Source organism: Molothrus ater, chromosome 39, assembly GCF_012460135.2.
Source record: "Molothrus ater isolate BHLD 08-10-18 breed brown headed cowbird chromosome 39, BPBGC_Mater_1.1, whole genome shotgun sequence".
NCBI lineage: Eukaryota > Metazoa > Chordata > Aves > Passeriformes > Icteridae > Molothrus > Molothrus ater.
The window spans coordinates 275919-293255 of record NC_071666.1 but is presented as its reverse complement, the minus strand read 5'-3'; the positions used below and the strand labels follow the sequence as shown (position 1 = coordinate 293255).

General features: G+C 69.1%; 3 protein-coding genes across 3 annotated transcripts in view; 2 read left to right on the top strand and 1 right to left on the bottom strand.

Annotated features, from left to right (window-relative positions):
• SAMD4B (sterile alpha motif domain containing 4B) overlaps positions 1–8409 on the bottom strand; it is a 9058-nt gene extending 649 nt beyond the window's left edge. Inside the window, 11 exon segments of the mRNA XM_036405439.1 lie at positions 99–214; positions 217–302; positions 832–953; positions 1031–1116; positions 1950–2169; positions 2307–2393; positions 2510–2619; positions 2701–2979; positions 4324–4779; positions 6735–7103; positions 8211–8409. Of these exon segments, the coding sequence (XP_036261332.1) occupies positions 99–214; positions 217–302; positions 832–953; positions 1031–1116; positions 1950–2169; positions 2307–2393; positions 2510–2619; positions 2701–2979; positions 4324–4779; positions 6735–6930 (1758 nt within the window). The 5' untranslated portion in view covers positions 6931–7103; positions 8211–8409.
• Positions 8410–9355: 946 nt separating this feature from the next.
• Positions 9356–15420, top strand: LRFN1 (leucine rich repeat and fibronectin type III domain containing 1). Its single transcript, XM_054518187.1, has 3 exons — positions 9356–9919; positions 11482–13411; positions 13876–15420. Exons 2-3 carry the CDS (start codon positions 12012–12014, stop codon positions 14465–14467), a joined length of 1992 nt encoding a protein of 663 aa, XP_054374162.1. The 5' UTR covers positions 9356–9919; positions 11482–12011; the 3' UTR covers positions 14468–15420.
• A 327-nt stretch (positions 15421–15747) lies between these two features.
• Positions 15748–16738, top strand: SYCN (syncollin). The gene is made up of 2 exons (XM_036405438.1): positions 15748–15777; positions 16182–16738. The coding sequence occupies exons 1-2, from the start codon at positions 15748–15750 to the stop codon at positions 16683–16685; spliced, it is 534 nt and encodes a 177-aa protein (XP_036261331.1). The 3' UTR covers positions 16686–16738.
• Positions 16739–17337: the final 599 nt, after the last annotated feature.

Sequence of the window (17337 nt, the reverse complement as noted above, 5' to 3'; positions counted from 1 at the left end):
CCCCCCCCAAATTCCCCATTCCCCCCCAAATCCCCCATTCCCCCCCCATTTCCCCCCTAGACCCCCATTTCCCCCCCCATTTCCCCCCCCAGACCCACCTGCCGTCCCTGCGTGCCCAGGGCGGGGGGCGCTCCCAGGGGGGGGGGTCTGGGGGCCGGGGCCCCCCCGGGGGGTCCCAGCAGCCCCAGACGGGCGGGGGGCGGGGGCAGGGCCCGGGGGGCAGCGCAAAGGGGCGGCCCCCCCCCCGCCGCCCCCCCCCCACAGAGCCAGCTATGGGGAGAGAGTTGGAGCCAAAGGCCCAGCTGGAAAAGGGGGGGAAAAATGGGGGGGTCAGGGGGGCTGGGACCCCCCAAAAATCACCCAAAAATCACCCAAAAAAACCCCAAACCCCCTGCCCCAAACTGCCCATAAAACCCCAAAATACTCCCCCCAAACCCCCCCCAAAAATGGAACAGACCCCCCCCCCAGAGCCAGCTATGGGCCAAAGGCTCAGCTGGAAAGGGGGGGCAAAATGGGGGGGTCAGGGGGGCTGGGACCCCCCAAAATCCCCCCAGAAACCCCCCTAAAAAACCCCCCCCAACAGGGAACAGCCCCCTCCCAAAACTGGAGAGAAAGGGAAAATTGGGGAAGGGGGGGGGGGGGAGACCCCTTTGACCCCCCCCTCAAATTGGGAAATGGGGGTGGGGGGGACCCCTTGGCCCCCCCAAAATTGGGGCTGGGGGGGGCAGAATCGATCGTTTGAGGGGGGGCCCAAGCAGGCCCCAAAGCCCACCCGGGTCAGCAGCGGAGGCCGGGATGGAAATGGGGATTTGGGGGGGGGGTCCCGGGTACCTTTTGGGGGGCCGGTATCCGGGGGGGCCGTCCAGGGGCCCCTTCTTGGGGAAGGCTCGGAGCAGCTTCAGCACCTGCTGCTTCCAGGACTGGAGCCGCTTCTTCTGCGTCTCTGTGAACGCCTGGGGGGGCCCGGGGGGTCAGGGGGGTCTGGGGGGGGCGCAGCGACCCCCGGGACCCCCCCCCAGCCCCAGGGTACCTCGTGGCTCAGGCACTTCTCGAGCAGCTGGAGGTAACTGGAGATGTTCTCCTCGTCGGGGCGCGACACCAGGAGCTGCGTGCACACTGAGGGGGGGTCAGGAAACACCCCAAAAACCCTGAAAATCCACCCAAAATCCACCCAAAATCCACCCCAAAAAACCCCCAAAACGGCAGGAGATGGGTGCACACTGAGGGGGGGTCAGGAAACACCCCAAAATCCACCCAAAAACCCCCAAAATCCACCCCAAAAACCCCGTGACACCAGGAGCTGCGTGCACACTGAGGGGGGGTCAGGGAGACCCTCAAAAACCCCAAAATCCACCCAAAATCCACCCCAAAAACCCTGCGACACCAGGAGCTGCGTGCACACTGAGGGGGGGTCAGGGAAACCCTCAAAAACCCTGAAAATCCACCCAAAATCCACCCCAAAAACCCCGTGACACCAGGAGCTGCGTGCACACTGAGGGGGGGTCAGCAAAGAGCCCAAATTCCCCCAAACCCCCCCAAAAACCCCCAAATCCCCTCCCAGACCCCTCCCCAATTCCTGAGCCCCCCAAACCCCTCCCCAATTCCTGAGCCCCCCAAACCCCTCCCCAGTCCTTGAGCCCCCCAGACCCCTCCCCAATTCCTGAGCCCCCCAGACCCCTCCCCAAGCCCTGAGCCCCCCGTGGGGGGTTCAGGGGGTCCCCAGCCCCCCAGGAGCAGCCCCCAGACTCACCCTTGCCCATGACACGCGTGAACTGCCCCGGGATGTCCCCATTGGGACAGACCCCTCCCCAATGTCCCCAGGGCCCCCCAGGAGCAGCCCCCAGACTCACCCTTGCCCATGACACGCGTGAACTGCCCCGGGATGTCCCCGTGTGGACAGACCCCTCCCCAATGTCCCCAGACCCCTCCCCAGGGTCCCCCAGACTCACCCTTGCCCATGACACGCGTGAACTGCCCCGGGATGTCCCCGTCGGGCACGGCGGCCCCGGGGGGCTCGGCCTCGGCCGGGGCGGGGGGGTTGGGGGGCTCGGGGGGGGCCCCGTCGGGGGGTCCCGGGGGCGGGGGGGGCCGGAAGGCCTTGATGGGGGTCCCCAACATCTGCTGGAGCTCCTGCAGCGCCGTCCACAGGTTCCCCCCCTCCAGGATGTCCTGGGGGGACACACACGGGGGGACATCAGGACATGGGGGGGTGACAGCAGGGACACCCCGGAACCAGCCCTGGGGACACCGGGGACCCCCAGAGCAGCCTCGTGCCCCCTCCCAGTCCCTCCCAGTTTCCCCAGTACCTTCTCCAGTGCCCTGAGCACGCTCTGTCTCTCCCGCAGCTTTTGGATGCTCAGGGCGATTTTGTGCCGGGCGCCCTTGGTGACGTTCTGGGGGACACAGGGGGGGTCACAGCCCTTTTGGGGGGTGTCACCTCCTTTTGGGGACACCCCAGCGCCCCCTCGCAGTGCCGCCCAGCCCCTCCCAGTACAAACCAGCCCCTCACCTGCGACTCCAGGTGATGCTCCGTCAGCGTCATCATCTCCTCGTAGCTCATCTGCGCGAACAGCGCCGCGTACTTGTGCAGCCTCAGGCTCTTCAGCCACGAGGGGACATCTGGGGAGGGGACAGGGCCACGCCAGGGGGGTGACAGCCGCCCTCAGACCCGCCCGGAGCCCCCCGGAGCCCCCCACCCACCCTTCATGCCGCTGCCGTCCTCCTGGAAGGAGTTGCGCTCCTCGGTGTGCTCGCTGCCCGACGAGGCCACGCTGCTCTGGGGGGACAGCGGCGCGTGCTCCCCGAAGCCCTGGGGGGCCAGGGGCGCCCCTCGGGGCTGGGGGGGCCCCGCGGGGCTGGGGGGCTCCTCGGGACCCCCCCCAGAACCGGCCCAGTCACCGCCAGGGCTGGGCTGGGGCGTGCCGGGCACCAGGGCCAGCGAGCGCTTCAGGGGGCTGGGGTGCAGCTGGCACGGCAGGGCTGGGGGAGATGGGGGGAAAAACGGTGACTGCAGACCCCTGCCCAGGCACCACGGACCCCTGCCCAGCCCCCAGACCCCTGCCCAGGCACCCAGACCCCTGCCCAGGCACCCAGACCCCTGCCCAGCACCACGGACCCCTGCCCAGGCCCCCAGACCCCTCCCAAAGCCGCAGGGCCAGCGAGCGCTTCAGGGGGCTGGGGTGCAGCTGGCACGGCAAGGCTGGGGGGAAACGGGGGGAAAAAGGTGACTGCAGACCCCTGCCCAGGCACCACGGACCCCTGCCCAGCACCACGGACCCCTGCCCAGCACCACGGACCCCTCCCAAGCCCCCAGACCCCTGCCCAGCCCCCAGACCCCTGCCCAGCCCCCAGACCCCTGCCCAGGCCCCCAGAGCCCTGCCCAGCCCCCAGACCCCTGCCCAGCCCCACGGACCCCTGCCCAGGCCCCAGACCCCTGCCCAGCCCCACGGACCCCTGCCCAGCCCCACGGACCCCTGCCCAGCCCCCAGACCCCTGCCCAGCCCCTCGGTTTTCCCCATTCTCCCAGTTTCTCCTATTTCCTCTCCCTTTTCCCCTGTTCTCACGCTTTCTCTTCCTATTCCCCGTGTTTTCCCATGTTTCCCACATTTTTCCCAATTCTCCCAGTTTCTCCTCCTGTTTTTCCCCCTTTTCCCCCTCCATTTTCCCCCAATTTCTGCCCCATTTCCCCCGTTACCTCCTCTCCCCTGGAAGGCGGGGTGTCTTTTCCCCCATTTTTCCCCCATTTTCCCCCGTTTTTCCCCAATTTCTGCCCCATTTCCCCCCGTTACCTCCTCCCCCCTGGAAGGCGGGGTGTCCTTTTCCCCCATTTTTCCCCCGTTTTTCCCCTTTTTTCCCCATTTTCTCCCCTATTCCCCTGTTACCTCCTCCCCCCTGGAAGGCGGGGTGTCCTTTTCCCCCCCTTTTTTCCCTGTTTTTCCCCAATTTCTGCCCCATTTCCCCCTGTTACCTCCTCCCCCCTGGAAGGCGGGGTGTCCTTTTCCCCCATTTTTCCCCCGTTTTTCCCCCGTTTTTCCCCAATTTCTGCCCCATTTCCCCCCGTTATCTCCTCCCCCCTGGAAGGCGGGGTGTCCTTTTCCCCCATTTTTTCCCTGTTTTTCCCCAATTTCTGCCCCATTTCCCCCGTTACCTCCTCCCCCCTGGAAGGCGGGGTGTCCTTTTCCCCCATTTTTCCCCCATTTTTCCCCATTTTTCCCCGTTTTCTCCCCTATTCCCCCGTTACCTCCTCCCCCCTGGAAGGCGGGGTGTCCTTTTCCCCCATTTTTCCCCCGTTTTTCCCCATTTTCTCCCCTATTGCCCCGTTACCTCCTCCCCCCTGGAAGGTGGGGTGTCCGTTCTCCCGCGGCGCCGTCCCCGTCCCCGTCCCGGTCCCGTGCTGCTGCTGCTGCTGCTGCTGCTGCTGCTCGGGCCAGCCGCCTCCTCCCCCGGCCTCGGGGGGCTCGGGGGGCCACTCGTGGGCCGGGGGCCGGCGCTGGGCAGGGGGCCCGGGCGGCGCCAGGCGCTCCTCCAGGTGCCCCAGCCACAGGGCGAGCGCGCTGCGGTCGTCGGCCGTGGTGGCGGGGTGGATCAGGGCGTACGAGAGCAGCTGCCGCGACTCCTCCACGCAGCGATTGCTCTCGATGGCGTCGGCCAGCACCTTCTGCAGCCTCTTCATGTACTCGGCCTTGGCCGCCGCGTTGCCGGGCTGCAGCAGGGGCAGGTGGGCCAGGAGCAGGGCAACCGCGGCCTCGGCGGGCTCCTGGGGCCACTGCGAGATGGCAGCTGGGGACAGACGGACGGACGGGGTCAGCGGGGACAGACGGACAGACGGGGTCAGCGGGGACAGACGGGGTCAGCGGGGACAGATGGGGTCAGCGGGGACAGACGGGGTCAGCAGGGACAGACGGACAGACAGGGTCAGCGGGGACAGACGGACAGACAGGGTCAGCGGGGACAGACAGGGGCCAGCAGGGACAGACGGACAGACAAGGGCCAGCAGGGACAGACAGGGACAGACAGGGCCAGCAATGACACTCAGGGTCAGCAGGGACAGACAGGGTCAGCAGGGACAGATGGACAGATGGGGTCAGCAGGGACAGACAGACAGACGGGGTCAGCGGGGACAGACAGGGCCAGCAGGGACAGACAGGGACAGACAGGGTCAGCAGGCACAGACGGACAGACGGGGTCAGCGGGGACAGACGGACAGACGGGGTCAGCGGGGACAGACGGACAGATGGGGTCAGCGGGGACAGACAGGGTCAGCAGGGACAGACGGACAGACGGGGTCAGCGGGGACAGACGGGGTCAGCAGGGACAGACGGACAGATGGGGTCAGCGGGGACAGACGGACAGACGGGGTCAGCAGGGACAGACGGGGTCAGCAGGGACAGACGGACAGATGGGGTCAGCGGGGACAGACGGACAGACGGGGTCAGCAGGGACAGACGGACAGATGGGGTCAGCGGGGACAGACAGGGTCAGTGGGGACAGACAGGGTCAGCGGGGACAGACAGACAGACGGGGTCAGCGGGGACAGACAGGGCCAGCAGGGACAGACAGGGCCAGCAGGGACAGACGGACAGACGGGGTCAGCAGGGACAGACGGACAGACGGGGTCAGCAGGGACCAGCAGGGACAGAGGAACAGACAGGGTCAGCGGGGACAGACGGACAGACAGGGTCAGCGGGGACAGACAGGGGCCAGCAGGGACAGACGGACAGACAAGGGCCAGCAGGGACAGAGGAACAGACAAGGGCCAGCAATGACACTCAGGGCCAGCAGGGACAGACAGGGTCAGCAGGGATGGACAGGGGGCACACAGGGCCAGCAGGGACAGACAGACAGACAGGGTCAGCAGGGATGGACAGGGGGCACACAGGGCCAGCAGGGACACCGGGAGATGGCAGCTGGGGACAGGGGACACAGGGACAGAAGCTGGGAACCCCTGAGGGCCCCCATGACACCCCTGGGCACACACAAGGAGCCCCGGAGACCCCCATAACCCCCCAGGACCCCCATAACCCCCCTGTAACCCCTCAGGACCCCCATAACCCCCCTGTAACCATCTCAACCCCCCTGTAACCCCCCAGAACCCCCCTGTAACCCCTCCAGGACCCCCATAACCCCCCTGTAACCATCTCAACCCCCCTGTAACCCCCCGAACCCCCCTGTAACCCCCTAACCCCCCTGTAACCCCCCAGGACCCCCATAACCCCCCTGTAACCCCCCCTAACCCCCCTGTAACCCCCCAGGACCCCCATAACCCTCCTGTAACCCCCATAACCGCTCCCCAGCTGCTCACCGGCGCTGTTGGCCTCGGCCTCGAGCAGGTGGATGTTGGGGCAGTGTAACTCCCTGTAACCCCTCCCAGTCCCCTCCAGGACCCCCATAACCCCCCCGTAACCCCCCCGTAACCCCTCCCCAGCCGCTCACCGGCGCTGTTGGCCTCGGCCTCGAGCAGGTGGATGTCGGGGCAGTGTAACTCCCTGTAACCCCTCCCAGTCCCCTCCAGGACCCCCATAAACCCCCTGTAACCCCTCCAGGACCCCCATAACCCCCCCGTAACCCCTCCCCAGCCGCTCACCGGCGCTGTTGGCCTCGGCCTCGAGCAGGTGGATGTCGGGGCAGTGTAACTCCCTGTAACCCCACCCAGTCCCCTCCAGGACCCCCATAACCCCCCTGTAACCCCTCCAGGACCCCCATAACCCCCCCGTAACCCCTCCCCAGCCGCTCACCGGCGCTGTTGGCCTCGGCCTCGAGCAGGTGGATGTCGGGGCAGTCGGCCAGCGAGTGCTCGAGGCACAGCTGCAGGAAGCGCGCCTGCGTGCGCGTCACGCGCTTCAGCAGCGCCAGCAGCGCCACCGTCTGCTCGCACTCGCTCCAGCCGCGGAACCAGCCCGCCACGATGCCCACCTGCTCCCGGAACATCATGGCTGGGGCCGGGGGCTGCCCTGGGGGCTCCCGGGCGCGGGGGGGACGGGCCCGACCTGCCCCCCCCTCCTCAGGTGGCGGGGGGGCCCCCCCGGGCCGGGCAGCGCATGGGGGGGTGAGGGCAGGGGGTGCCGAGGGGCCCCCCCGGGGCTGGAGCGAGGGTCCGGAGGGTCCTGTGGGGAGAGAGAGAGACACGGAGGGGAGGGGGTCAGGGCTGAAACGGGACCCCTGAGTCAGCAGAGCGCCCCCAGGAGCTGGGAGCGAGGGTCCGGAGGGTCCTGTGGGGAGAGAGAGGGGAGGGGGTCGGATTCACACAGAGACCCCCGAGTCAGGAGAGACCGCCCCCCCCCCCCCGGGAACAGAGACCACCCCCCAGGCCGGGCAGCGCATGGGGGGTGAGGGCAGGGGGTGCCGAGGGGGCTGGGAGCGAGGAGGGTCCGGAGGGAGAGGGAGGGAGACAGAGGGGAGGGGGTTAGATCCACACAGGGACCCCCAGGATATTCCCCACATGAATGGGGGAACAGGGACCACCCCCGGCGCTGGGAGCGGGGGTCCGGAGGGTCCTGTGGGGAGACAGAGAGAGGGGGGCAGGCAGGTCTAAAAGGGGACCCCCGAGTGGGGAGAGATCCCCCAGGAATAGGGGAACAGAGACCACCCCCCACGGGGGGATTGGGGACCCCGAAGAGGCACCAGGGACCCCCAAAATGAACTAAGGGCCCCTAAAAGGCACCAGGGACCCCCAAAAGGCACCAGGGACTCCTAAAATGAACTAGAGACCCCCCAAACGGTACCAGGGCCCACACCCAGAGCGGACCAGGGACGCTGACGGAGACAGAGACCACTGACGGTGACCGGGAACCCCAGAAGAGACCGGGACCCCTCACGGTCACAGAGACCCCTGACAGAGACCGGCACCCCTCACGGGCACAGGGATCCCTCCCGGTTACCGGGACCCCTCACGGGCACCGGGACCCCTCACGGTTACCGGGGGTGCTCCCACACGAACCAGCCCGCCCTTCCCAGCCACAGCGATCCCCCCGTTACAGCCGCCCAACAGTGACCCCCCGGTGTCCCCTCACGGGGCCGCAGCCCCTCCGCCCGCCCCGCTCTCCCCTCAGCGCGGCGGGCGCGGGGGGCACAGGCCCGGCGGGGCCGGGGCCGGGCGCGGGCGCTGCGGCCGGGCCGGGGAGGGCTCAGGGAGGCCCGGGGAGCCCGCGGGGGTCGCGGAGGCTCCGCTCGGGCCCGACGGCCCCCGGGGGTCGCGGCCACCCCTCACTCACCGCCGCCGCCGCCGCCGCCGCGCAACGTCAGCGCGCACCGCACGCACGCCTGCGTCGCTGCGTCACGGCGCCGCCACCGCCAACGGGCCAATGAGAGGGCGGAGCGCCGCGGGGAGGGAACCAATGGCACGGGCGCAGGCGCGCGCGCCGAGGGGGCGGGGCCTCTGTGTGCACCGCCCCCTCGCTCTGGGCGCCACGCCCCCTCCGCGGCAACCGTCAATCACGGAGGCCGCGCCCCGCGCGGCCTCGCGCTGCCCGCGCTGGGGGCGGGGCCAGCGGAATCCCCCCAGCAACTCCCGGTGTGTCCCAGTAACCCCCAGTATCCCCCAGTAACCCCCAGTGCCCTCCCAGTAACCCCCAGTGCCCATCCCAGTGTCCCCCAGTAACTCCCAGTACCCCCCAGTGCACCCCAGTGCCCATCCCAGTGCCCTCCATTGCCCTCCCAGTAACCCCCAGTGTCCCCCAGTAACTCCCAGTAACTCCCAGTGCCCTCCCAGTAAACCCCAGTGCCCCCCAGTACCCCCCAGTATCCCCTCAGAGTCCCTCACTGTCCCCCCGGTGTCCATCCCCGTGTCCATTTGTCCATCCCTGTGTCTGTGTGTCCACCCCGTGTCCCCGTGTCCATCTGTCTGTCCATATGTCCATCCCTATGTCCCTGTGTCCACCTCAGTGTCCATCCCCATGTTCGTCTGTCTATCTCCGTGTCTGCGTGTCCATCCCCGTGTCCGTGTGTCCATCCCGGTGTCCGTGTGTCCATCCCGGTGTCCATCTGTCTGTCCGTGTGTCCATCTCCCTGTCCGTCCCCGTGTCTGTGTGTTCATCCCCCTGTCCGTGTGTCCATCCCCGTGTCCGTGTGTCCATCCCCGTGTCCGTCTGCCTGTCCATGTGTCCCAGTGTCCATCCCTGTGTCCCTCCTTGCGTCCGTGTGTCCATCCCGGTGTCCGTCCCCATGTCCCTGTGTCCGTCTGTCCATCCCCATGTCCGTGTGTCCATCCCGATGCCCATCTGTCTGTCCATGTGTCCATCCCCGTGTCCATCCCCGTGTCCATCCCGGTGTCCGTCCGTCCGTCCGTCCGTCCGCGCGCCCGCGGCCCCGCCCGGCCCCGCCCCGGCCCCGCCCCGGCCCCGCCCGGCCCCGCCCCGCCGGTTCTGCGGCTCCGAGCGGCGGCCGCGGCCTCACCGGGGCCTCACCGGGGCCTCTCCGGGGCCTCTCGGGGCCTCTCGGGGCGGCGGCTCCGGGGCTGCTCCGGGACCCCCCGGCCGCGCCCGGGACCCATCCCCGGGATCCATCACCGGATCCATCCCCGAATCCATCCCGACATTCCCGGATCCCTCCCCGATCCCTCCCCGAATCCCTCCCGGTTCCTTCCCCGGTTCCCGGATCCCTCCCTGTTCCATCCCGGCATCCCCGGTTCCATCCCCGCATCCCCGATCCCTCCCGGATCCCTCCCGGTTCCATCCCGGATCCCTCCCGGTCCCCATCCCCCTCCCCCCGGTCCCATCCCGGTGATTCCCGACACCCTCCCCCCCCATCGCCCCTCCCCAATTCCCGGTTCCCCTCCTCTCCCGGTGCCCCCCCCCCCCCCCCATTTCCCGGTTCCCCCCCAATTCCCGGTGCCCCCCCCGATGCCCCCCCGGTAGGGCGAGGCCCGACCCCCCCTCCCCCTCCGGAGCAGCGATGGGAGCGTCCGGGGGCTGAGCCCCCCCAGGTACGGCCGGACTGGGGGAACTGGGAGGGACTGGGAGGGACTGGGCCCTACTGGGCTGTGCTGGGCTGTGTTGGTCTGCACTGGGCCATACTGGGCTGTGCTGGGCTGTGTTGGTCTGCACTGGGCCATACTGGGCTGTGCTGGGCTGTGTTGGTCTGCACTGGGCCATACTGGGCCATACTGGGCTGTGCTGGGCTGTGTTGGTCTGCACTGGGCCATACTGGGCTGTGCTGGGCTGTGCTGGGCTGTGTTGGTCTGCACTGGGCCATACTGGGCTGTGCTGGGCTGTGCTGGGTCTGTGTTGGTCTGCACTGGGCCATACTGGGCCCTACTGGGCTGTGCTGGGCTGTGTTGGTCTGCACTGGGCCATACTGGGCCATACTGGGATGTACTGGTCTCTGCTGTGTCCTTATCAGCCTGGCGTGGCTGTGCTGGTGTGCATGGGGATGTGCTGGGCCATACTGGGTTGTACTGGGTTATACTGGGATGTGCTGGGCCATGCTGGTGTGTGCTGGTGTGTACTGGGCCGTACTGGGCCACGCTGGGCTGTGCTGGGCTGTACTGGTGTGTACTGGGCTGTACTGGGCTGTACTGGGCCACGCTGGGCTGTACTGGGCTGTACTGGGTTATACTGGGATGTACTGGGCTGTGCTGGGCTGTGCTGGGCTGTGCTGGGATGTACTGGGATGTACTGGGATGTACTGGGATATGCTGGGATGTACTGGGCTGTACTGGGTTATACTGGGATGTGCTGGGCCATACTGGTGTGTGCTGGTGTGTGCTGGTGTGTACTGGGCCACACTGGGCCACACTGGGCCATGCTGGGCCATGCTGGGCTGTACTGGGATGTACTGGACTGTGCTGGGCTGTGCTGGGATGTACTGGGATGTACTGGGATATGCTGGGATGTACTGGGATGTACTGGGCTGTGCTGGGCTGTGCTGGGCTGTGCTGGGATGTGCTGGGATGTGCTGGGATGTGCTGGGATGTACTGGGCTGTGCTGGGCTGTGCTGGGATGTGCTGGGATGTACTGGGATATGCTGGGATGTACTGGGATGTACTGGGTTATACTGGGCTGTGCTGGGCTATATTGGGATATGCTGGGCTGTACTGGGCCATGCTGGGATGTGCTGGGATGTACTGTGCTATACTGGGATGTACTGTGCTATACTGGGATGTGCTGAGCCGTGCTGGGCTGTGCTGGGATGTGCTGGGACGGATGTACTGGATTATACTGGGCCATACTGGGCTGTACTGGGTTATACTGGGCCATACTGGGATGTACTGGGTTATACTGGGCCATACTGGGCTGTACTGGGTTATACTGGGCTGTGCTGGGCCGTACTGGGCCACGCTGGGATGTCCTGGGTTATACTGGGATATGCTGGGCCATACAGGTCCGCACTGGTCCATATTGGTCCATACTGGTGTGTACTGGTGTGTACTGATCCGTACTGGTCCGCACTGGTCCATACTGGTCCGTACTGGTCCGCACTGGTCTGTACTGGTCTGTATTGGTCCGTACTGGTCTGTACTGGTCTGTACTGGTCTGTCCCCACAGGCCCCACGGCGACGCCTGGACAGGACCAACATGGAGCCCTGAGAGGAGGTACTGGGAGAACTGGGAGAACTGGGATCTTACTGGGATCTCACTGGGAGAACTGGGATCTCACTGGGATCTCACTGGGAGAACTGGGAGAACTGGGATCTCACTGGGATCTCACTGGGGTTTTGTGTTCTGCTGTGGGATCTTCTGGGACAGGTGGGATCTGCTGGGCTCTCCTGGGCTCTGCTGGGCTCCACTGGGACCCCCATGGATCCACTGGGATCCACTGGGCTTTGCTGGGATCTACTGGGATCTACTGGGATCTCCTACGTTCTGCTGGGGCCTGCTGTGATCCCCTGGGCTCTGCTGGGATCCCCTGGAATCCACTGGCCTCTGTTGGGATCTACGGGGACCCCCTGGGACCCCCCTGGATCCCCTGGGCTCTGCTGGGCTCCGCTGGGCTCTGCCGGGATCCAGCCCCCCTGAGACCCCCGTTGTTGTTGTTGTTGTCTCCCGTGGCCCAGGCCCGGCCTGCCGCCGCGGGGATGGCGAAGCTGCTGGTGCCGCTGGTGATGCTGGGCGCCGTCTCCGGCGCCGGGGTGGTGCCGGTGCCGCTGCCCCCGGCGCCGGTGTCCCCGCCGGTGTCGCCGCCGCGCTGCCCGGCGCGGTGCCTGTGCCCCGCGGCCGCGCCCAGCCCCACGCTGCTGTGCGCCCGCACGGGGCTGCTGGCGGTGCCGCCCAGCCTGGACCGCGCCGCCGTGGAGCTGCGCCTGGCCGACAACTTCATCGGCGCCGTGGGCCGCGCCGACTTCGCCAACATGAGCAGCCTGGTGCACCTGACGCTGTCACGGAACGGGCTCCGCCGCCTCGCCCCCGGCGCCTTCGCCGACCTGCGGGCGCTGCGGGCGCTGCACCTGGACGGGAACCGGCTGCCGGCGCTGAGCGGGCCGCAGCTGCGCGGGCTGGCCAGCCTGCGCCACCTCATCCTGGCCAACAACCAGCTGGCCGCCATCGACGCCGCCGCCTTCGCCGCCTTCGCCGCCACCGTGGAGGACCTGGACCTGTCGCACAACAACCTGCCCGCGCTGCCCTGGGACGCCGTGGCGGCCATGGGCAGCCTGGCCACGCTGACGCTGGACCACAACCTGCTGGAGCGGGTGCCCGCGGGCGCCGTGGCGAGGCTGCCGCGCCTGGCCCGCCTGGACCTCACCGCGAACCGGCTGCGGGCGCTGCCGCCGGTACCGGGCCCGCCGGGGCCGTCGCTGGCGGCCGGGGGGAACCCCCTGCACTGCAACTGCGAATTGCTGTGGCTGCGCCGCGTGGCCCAGCCGGGCCGCCTGGAGACCTGCGCCACGCCGGCGCCGCTGGCCGGGCGGCTGCTGGGCGCCGTGCCCGAGGAGGAGCTGACGTGCCGGGCGCCCTCGGTCACGGCCGCAGCCGCGCACCCGCCCGCGGTCACCGAGGGGCAGCCGCTGCGCCTGGGCTGCGCCGCCGTCGGGGACCCGCCGCCCGCGCTGCACTGGCTGGGCCCCGACGGGCGCGTGGTGCAGAACGGCTCCCGGCGCTCGGTGGGCGCCGACGGCTCCCTGGAGCTCCGCGTGGCCACGCTCCGGGACCACGGCGGCTTCACCTGCGTGGCCGCCAACGCCGCGGGAGAGGCGGCGGCGCGCGTCGAGGTGGTGGTGGTGCCGCTGCCGGTGCCGCGGGACGGGGCGCGGGACGGGGACGGGGACGGCGGCACCGAGGCGGGGCCCGGGCCCTCGGATATGGCCCAGGCGGGCGGCAATGACACCTGGGGGGGCCCCGGGGAGCGGCAGCGGGTGGTGGCGGCCGAGGTGACGGCGTCCTCGGCGCGGATCCGGTGGCTGCCGCAGCGCCACGTGCCCGGCGTGCGCATGGTGCAGATCCAGTACAACAGCTCGGCCGACGACAGCCTGGTCTACAGGTGGGCACCTGGGAACCGCCGACAGGTGTGCCTGGGGGGCTGGGAGGGGTCCTGGGGGGGAGATGTGGGGCTCCGGGGGGTTTGGGGGGCTTTGGGGGGGGCTCAAGTGGGTTTGGGGCAGGGGAGGTTCAAGTGGATTTTGGGGGTCTTGGGGGCTCCAGGGGGGTCTGGGAAGGATTTGTGTGTCCGGGAGGGTTCTGGGGGAGGGCGTTCAGGGGGGTACTGGGGGGGCTCCGAGGGGATCTGGGGGACACCAAGGGAATTCTCTGTGCCTGGGTGGCTTCGGGGGTCCCTGGTGCGCTCCTAGGGACACTCAGGGGGTCCTGGGGGTCTCTGAGGTGTTTGGGATGGGATTGAGGACGCGTTTGGGGGATCCTGGGCGGGTTTTCTGCTGCCTGGGGGGGGGCAAAGGGGGGGTGCGGGGGTCTCGCCGCTCTCCCGACTCCCCCTCGCCCCCTCCCCAGGTTGCTGCCCCCCTCCAGCCGCACCTTCGTGCTGCGGGATTTGGTCCCCGGCCGCCAGTACGAGCTGTGCGTGTCCGCGCTGCGCGTCCTCGGCGACCCCCCCGCCGCCCCGCGCCCGCTCGGCTGCGTCTCCTTCGCCACGGCCGCCGCCCCCCCGGGCTGCTCCGCGCCGCCCCGGCCCCATTTCCTGGGGGGCACCGTCATCATCGTCATCGGCGCCGCCATCGCCGCCTCCGTGCTCGTCTTCATCCTCATCCTCACGGCGCGCTGGAAGGCGGCGGCGGCGGCGGGGGCGCGGCGCCCCCCGCCCACCCTCACCAGCGTCTGCTCGCAGACCAACGGCGGCCCCCGGCCCGCCGAGACCCCCGAGCTGCCCGCGCTGCCCCCGCTGCCCCCGGCGGCGGGCGGGGGTCCCGGGGGTCCCGGGGGCGGGGCGCGGGCCTTGTTCCCCAGCCACAGCTACCCCCGGCGGGCGCGGCCGCGGCGCCACGGGTCCCTGCCGAGGCTGGACGGGCCCGAGGGGACCCCGCTGGGACCCCCCCTGCGCCCCTCCTTCGGCAGCACCCACTGGATGCTGGAGAGCACCGTCTGAGGGGGGGGAGGGCGGCGGGAATCCCCCCCCCGGGACCCCCCTCTTGAGCAGCACCCACTGGGACCCCCCCCAAATCCTCCTGGGGGGGACAGCGGTGGGACCCCCCCCCCCCCCCTCTCCCGGGTGACCAAACGCAGCCCCGGCGGCTCTTGGCGGGGAGGGGGGGTCCCGGGAGCCCCCCCGGACCCCCGTGGGTGCCCCCAGGTGCCCCCCCCCTCCTCCGCCCTGGGGGTACCTGTATGCAAACCTTCCCCCGCCCCCCCCCCCCCAAAACCCGCACGCGTGGGGACCCCGACACGTGCGGGGGGCGTGGGGACCGTGACGGGGAGACCGCGCCCCCCCCCAGAATTCTGCGGCTCCCCCCCCCCCACGCGTGTGTGTGTCCGCCCCCCACCCCAAAATGCGCACTTGGGACTTGGTGTGTGCGCCCCCAAAATTCGTGTGCCCCCCCCCCCACCCGTGCGTGCCCGGCCCGCCCCCCCCGCGGTGCCTTCGGCCGGGCCGGGGGGGCCCCGCGCACGCCCCCCCCCGACATCTCTGCACAGATGACACGAGACCCGCAGCCCCCCCCCCAAATAAAACCCCCCGCCCCCCGTGGGGATGGGGGGTGGTGGGGGCCAAAAAAGGGGGGGGCCCCTCGGATGCCTGGGGACCTCCCCGTGTGTCCCTCCCGTGGCCTCTGCCCCCCCCCCCCCCCCCAAAAAAAAAACTCGACCCGGGGGTCCCTATCTGGCTGGTCTGGATAACCCTGGGGGGGCGCCCCCAGCCCCCCCGCCCATTTCCCTCCCACCCCCATTCCTCCCCACCCCAAAAAAAGCCTCAGCTCCTCCCCGTGTGCCCCCCCCTCCCCAAAATGCCGCCCCCCCACCACCAGCCGCCCCCCCCGGCCCCCGCAGTGTTTAACACGAGTTTTTACATTAAAAACCTGTGCCCCCCCCGGGGCAGAAACACGAGTGTCACTGGGGGGGGCGCTCTGTATTTTGGGTCTGGGGGGGGTCCCTGTTTGGGGCTGGGGGGTCTCTGTTTGGGGTGGGGGGGTGCGCTCTGTATTTTGGGTCTGGGGGGGTCCCTGTTTGGGGCTGGGGGGTCTCTGTTTGGGGTGGGGGGGTGCGCTCTGTATTTTGGGGCTGGGGGGGTCCCTGTTTGGGGCTGGGGGGTCTCTGTTTGGGGCTGGGGGCGCGCTCTGTATTTTGGGGCGGGGGATTTCATTTCCTGGGGGGTCCCGGCCCAATGCGAGCTCCCCCCCCTCCGAGGTTCTCCCCCCCCCGTCTGTTCCCGCAATGTGGGCGGGTCAGGACTATGCTAATGAGGCAACAATCCCCGCCCCCCTGCGGTTGCCATGGTGACCGTCGCGGGGAGCTCAGCGGGACCACGACGGCATCATGAATATGCAAATAAGGGGCGGAGCCCACAAGAAAAAACCCCACCGGCTAATTATGCCCTCATTTGCATACAGAACACTTTGGCCCCAGCCTGGCCTTGGGCAGGGGCGAGGAGCCAAGGCCGGGGGGGGGGGTCACCTGTGACCCTTCCCACGGCAGGGGGAGGGGCTGCAGACCTTGAGACCCCCCCCCCACACACACACACCTGCGTCCCCTCCTGGGGACCCCCCTCACCTGTGTCCCTTCCGCACGCACCTGTGTCCCTTCCCACGGTGGGGCGGAGGGCTGCGGACCTTGGGACGGCCCCCGCGCACACCTGCGTCCCCTCCCAGGTGTGCCCCGCCCGCCGGCCTTGGGGCCGGGCTATAACCTCAGCCCCAGGGCCCCGCACGGCGCCAGCGGGTGACACCGGGCGACGTCGGGAGGTGGCGGCGATGCTGGCGCTGCTGGTGACGCTGGTGCTGGCCCTGCTGGGGGCGCGGGGGGCGGTCGCGCAGTGCCCCTCGCCCGCCGAGCTGCGCCCCTCGAACGGGACCCGGCTCTGCGCGCTGCTCTACGCCGACGACAGCCCCTACTACGAGCAGTGCTGCGCCGGGGACGTGCTCGAGGTGCTCCCGGGCGCCGACCTGCCCTACCTGCCCAGCGGCTGGGCCGGCCGCGCCTCCTCGCTCGTGGTGGGCACCAGGTGCGAGCTCACCGTGTGGTCCCGCCGCGCCAAGGAGGGGAAATCGCGGCGCTTCGGGGCGGGAGCGGTGCCGCGGCTGCAGGAGGTGAGGAAGGGGCTCTTCGGGGACTGGAACGACGCCATCCGAGCCTTGTATTGCACCTGCAAGTGAGCACGGGGGACCGGGGGCTCTTCGGGGACTGGAACGACGCCATCCGAGCCCTCTACTGCACCTGCAAGTGAGGGTGGGGGGACACGGGGGGATATGGGGTGGTGGGAGGTGAGGAGGGGGCTCTTCGGGGCCATCCATGCCTTGCACTGCACCTGCAAGTGAGGGTGGGGGGACACGGGGGGCACACGGGCCAGCACAGGTCAGGATGGGCCAGCGCAGGTCACCACGAGCCAACGAGGGCCACCACGACCTGGCGCGGGCCAGAATGGGCCATCGTGGGTCACCATGAGCCAGCGCGGGCCAGGATGTGCCAGCACGGGTCAGGATGTGCCAGCGTGGGTCACTGTGACCTGGCATGGGCCAGGATGTGCCAGCGTGGGTCAGGATGTGCCAGCATGGGTCACTGTGACCTGGCATGGGCCAGGATGTGCCAGCGTGGGTCAGGATGTGCCAGCGTGGGCCACTGTGACCTGGCACGGGTCAGGATGTGCCAGCGTGGGTCACTGCGACCTGGCACGGGTCAGGATGTGCCAGCGTGGGTCACTGCGACCTGGCACGGGTCAGGATGTGCCAGCGTGGGCCAGGATGTGCCAGCGTGGGTCAGGACGTGCCAGCATGGGTCACTGCGACCTGGCATGGGCCAGGATGTGCC

Excerpts from the sequence above, each read along its gene's own strand:
- LRFN1 (XM_054518187.1), top strand. The coding sequence starts at position 12,012 with ATGGCGAAGCTGCTGGTGCCGCTGGTGATGCTGGGCGCCGTCTCCGGC. Across the intron at positions 13,412-13,875 it reads GACGACAGCCTGGTCTACAG|GTTGCTGCCCCCCTCCAGCC; the intron begins GTGGGCACCTGG and ends CCCCCTCCCCAG.
- SYCN (XM_036405438.1), top strand. The coding sequence starts at position 15,748 with ATGTGGGCGGGTCAGGACTATGCTAATGAG. Across the intron at positions 15,778-16,181 it reads GTCAGGACTATGCTAATGAG|GTGTGCCCCGCCCGCCGGCC; the intron begins GCAACAATCCCC and ends GTCCCCTCCCAG.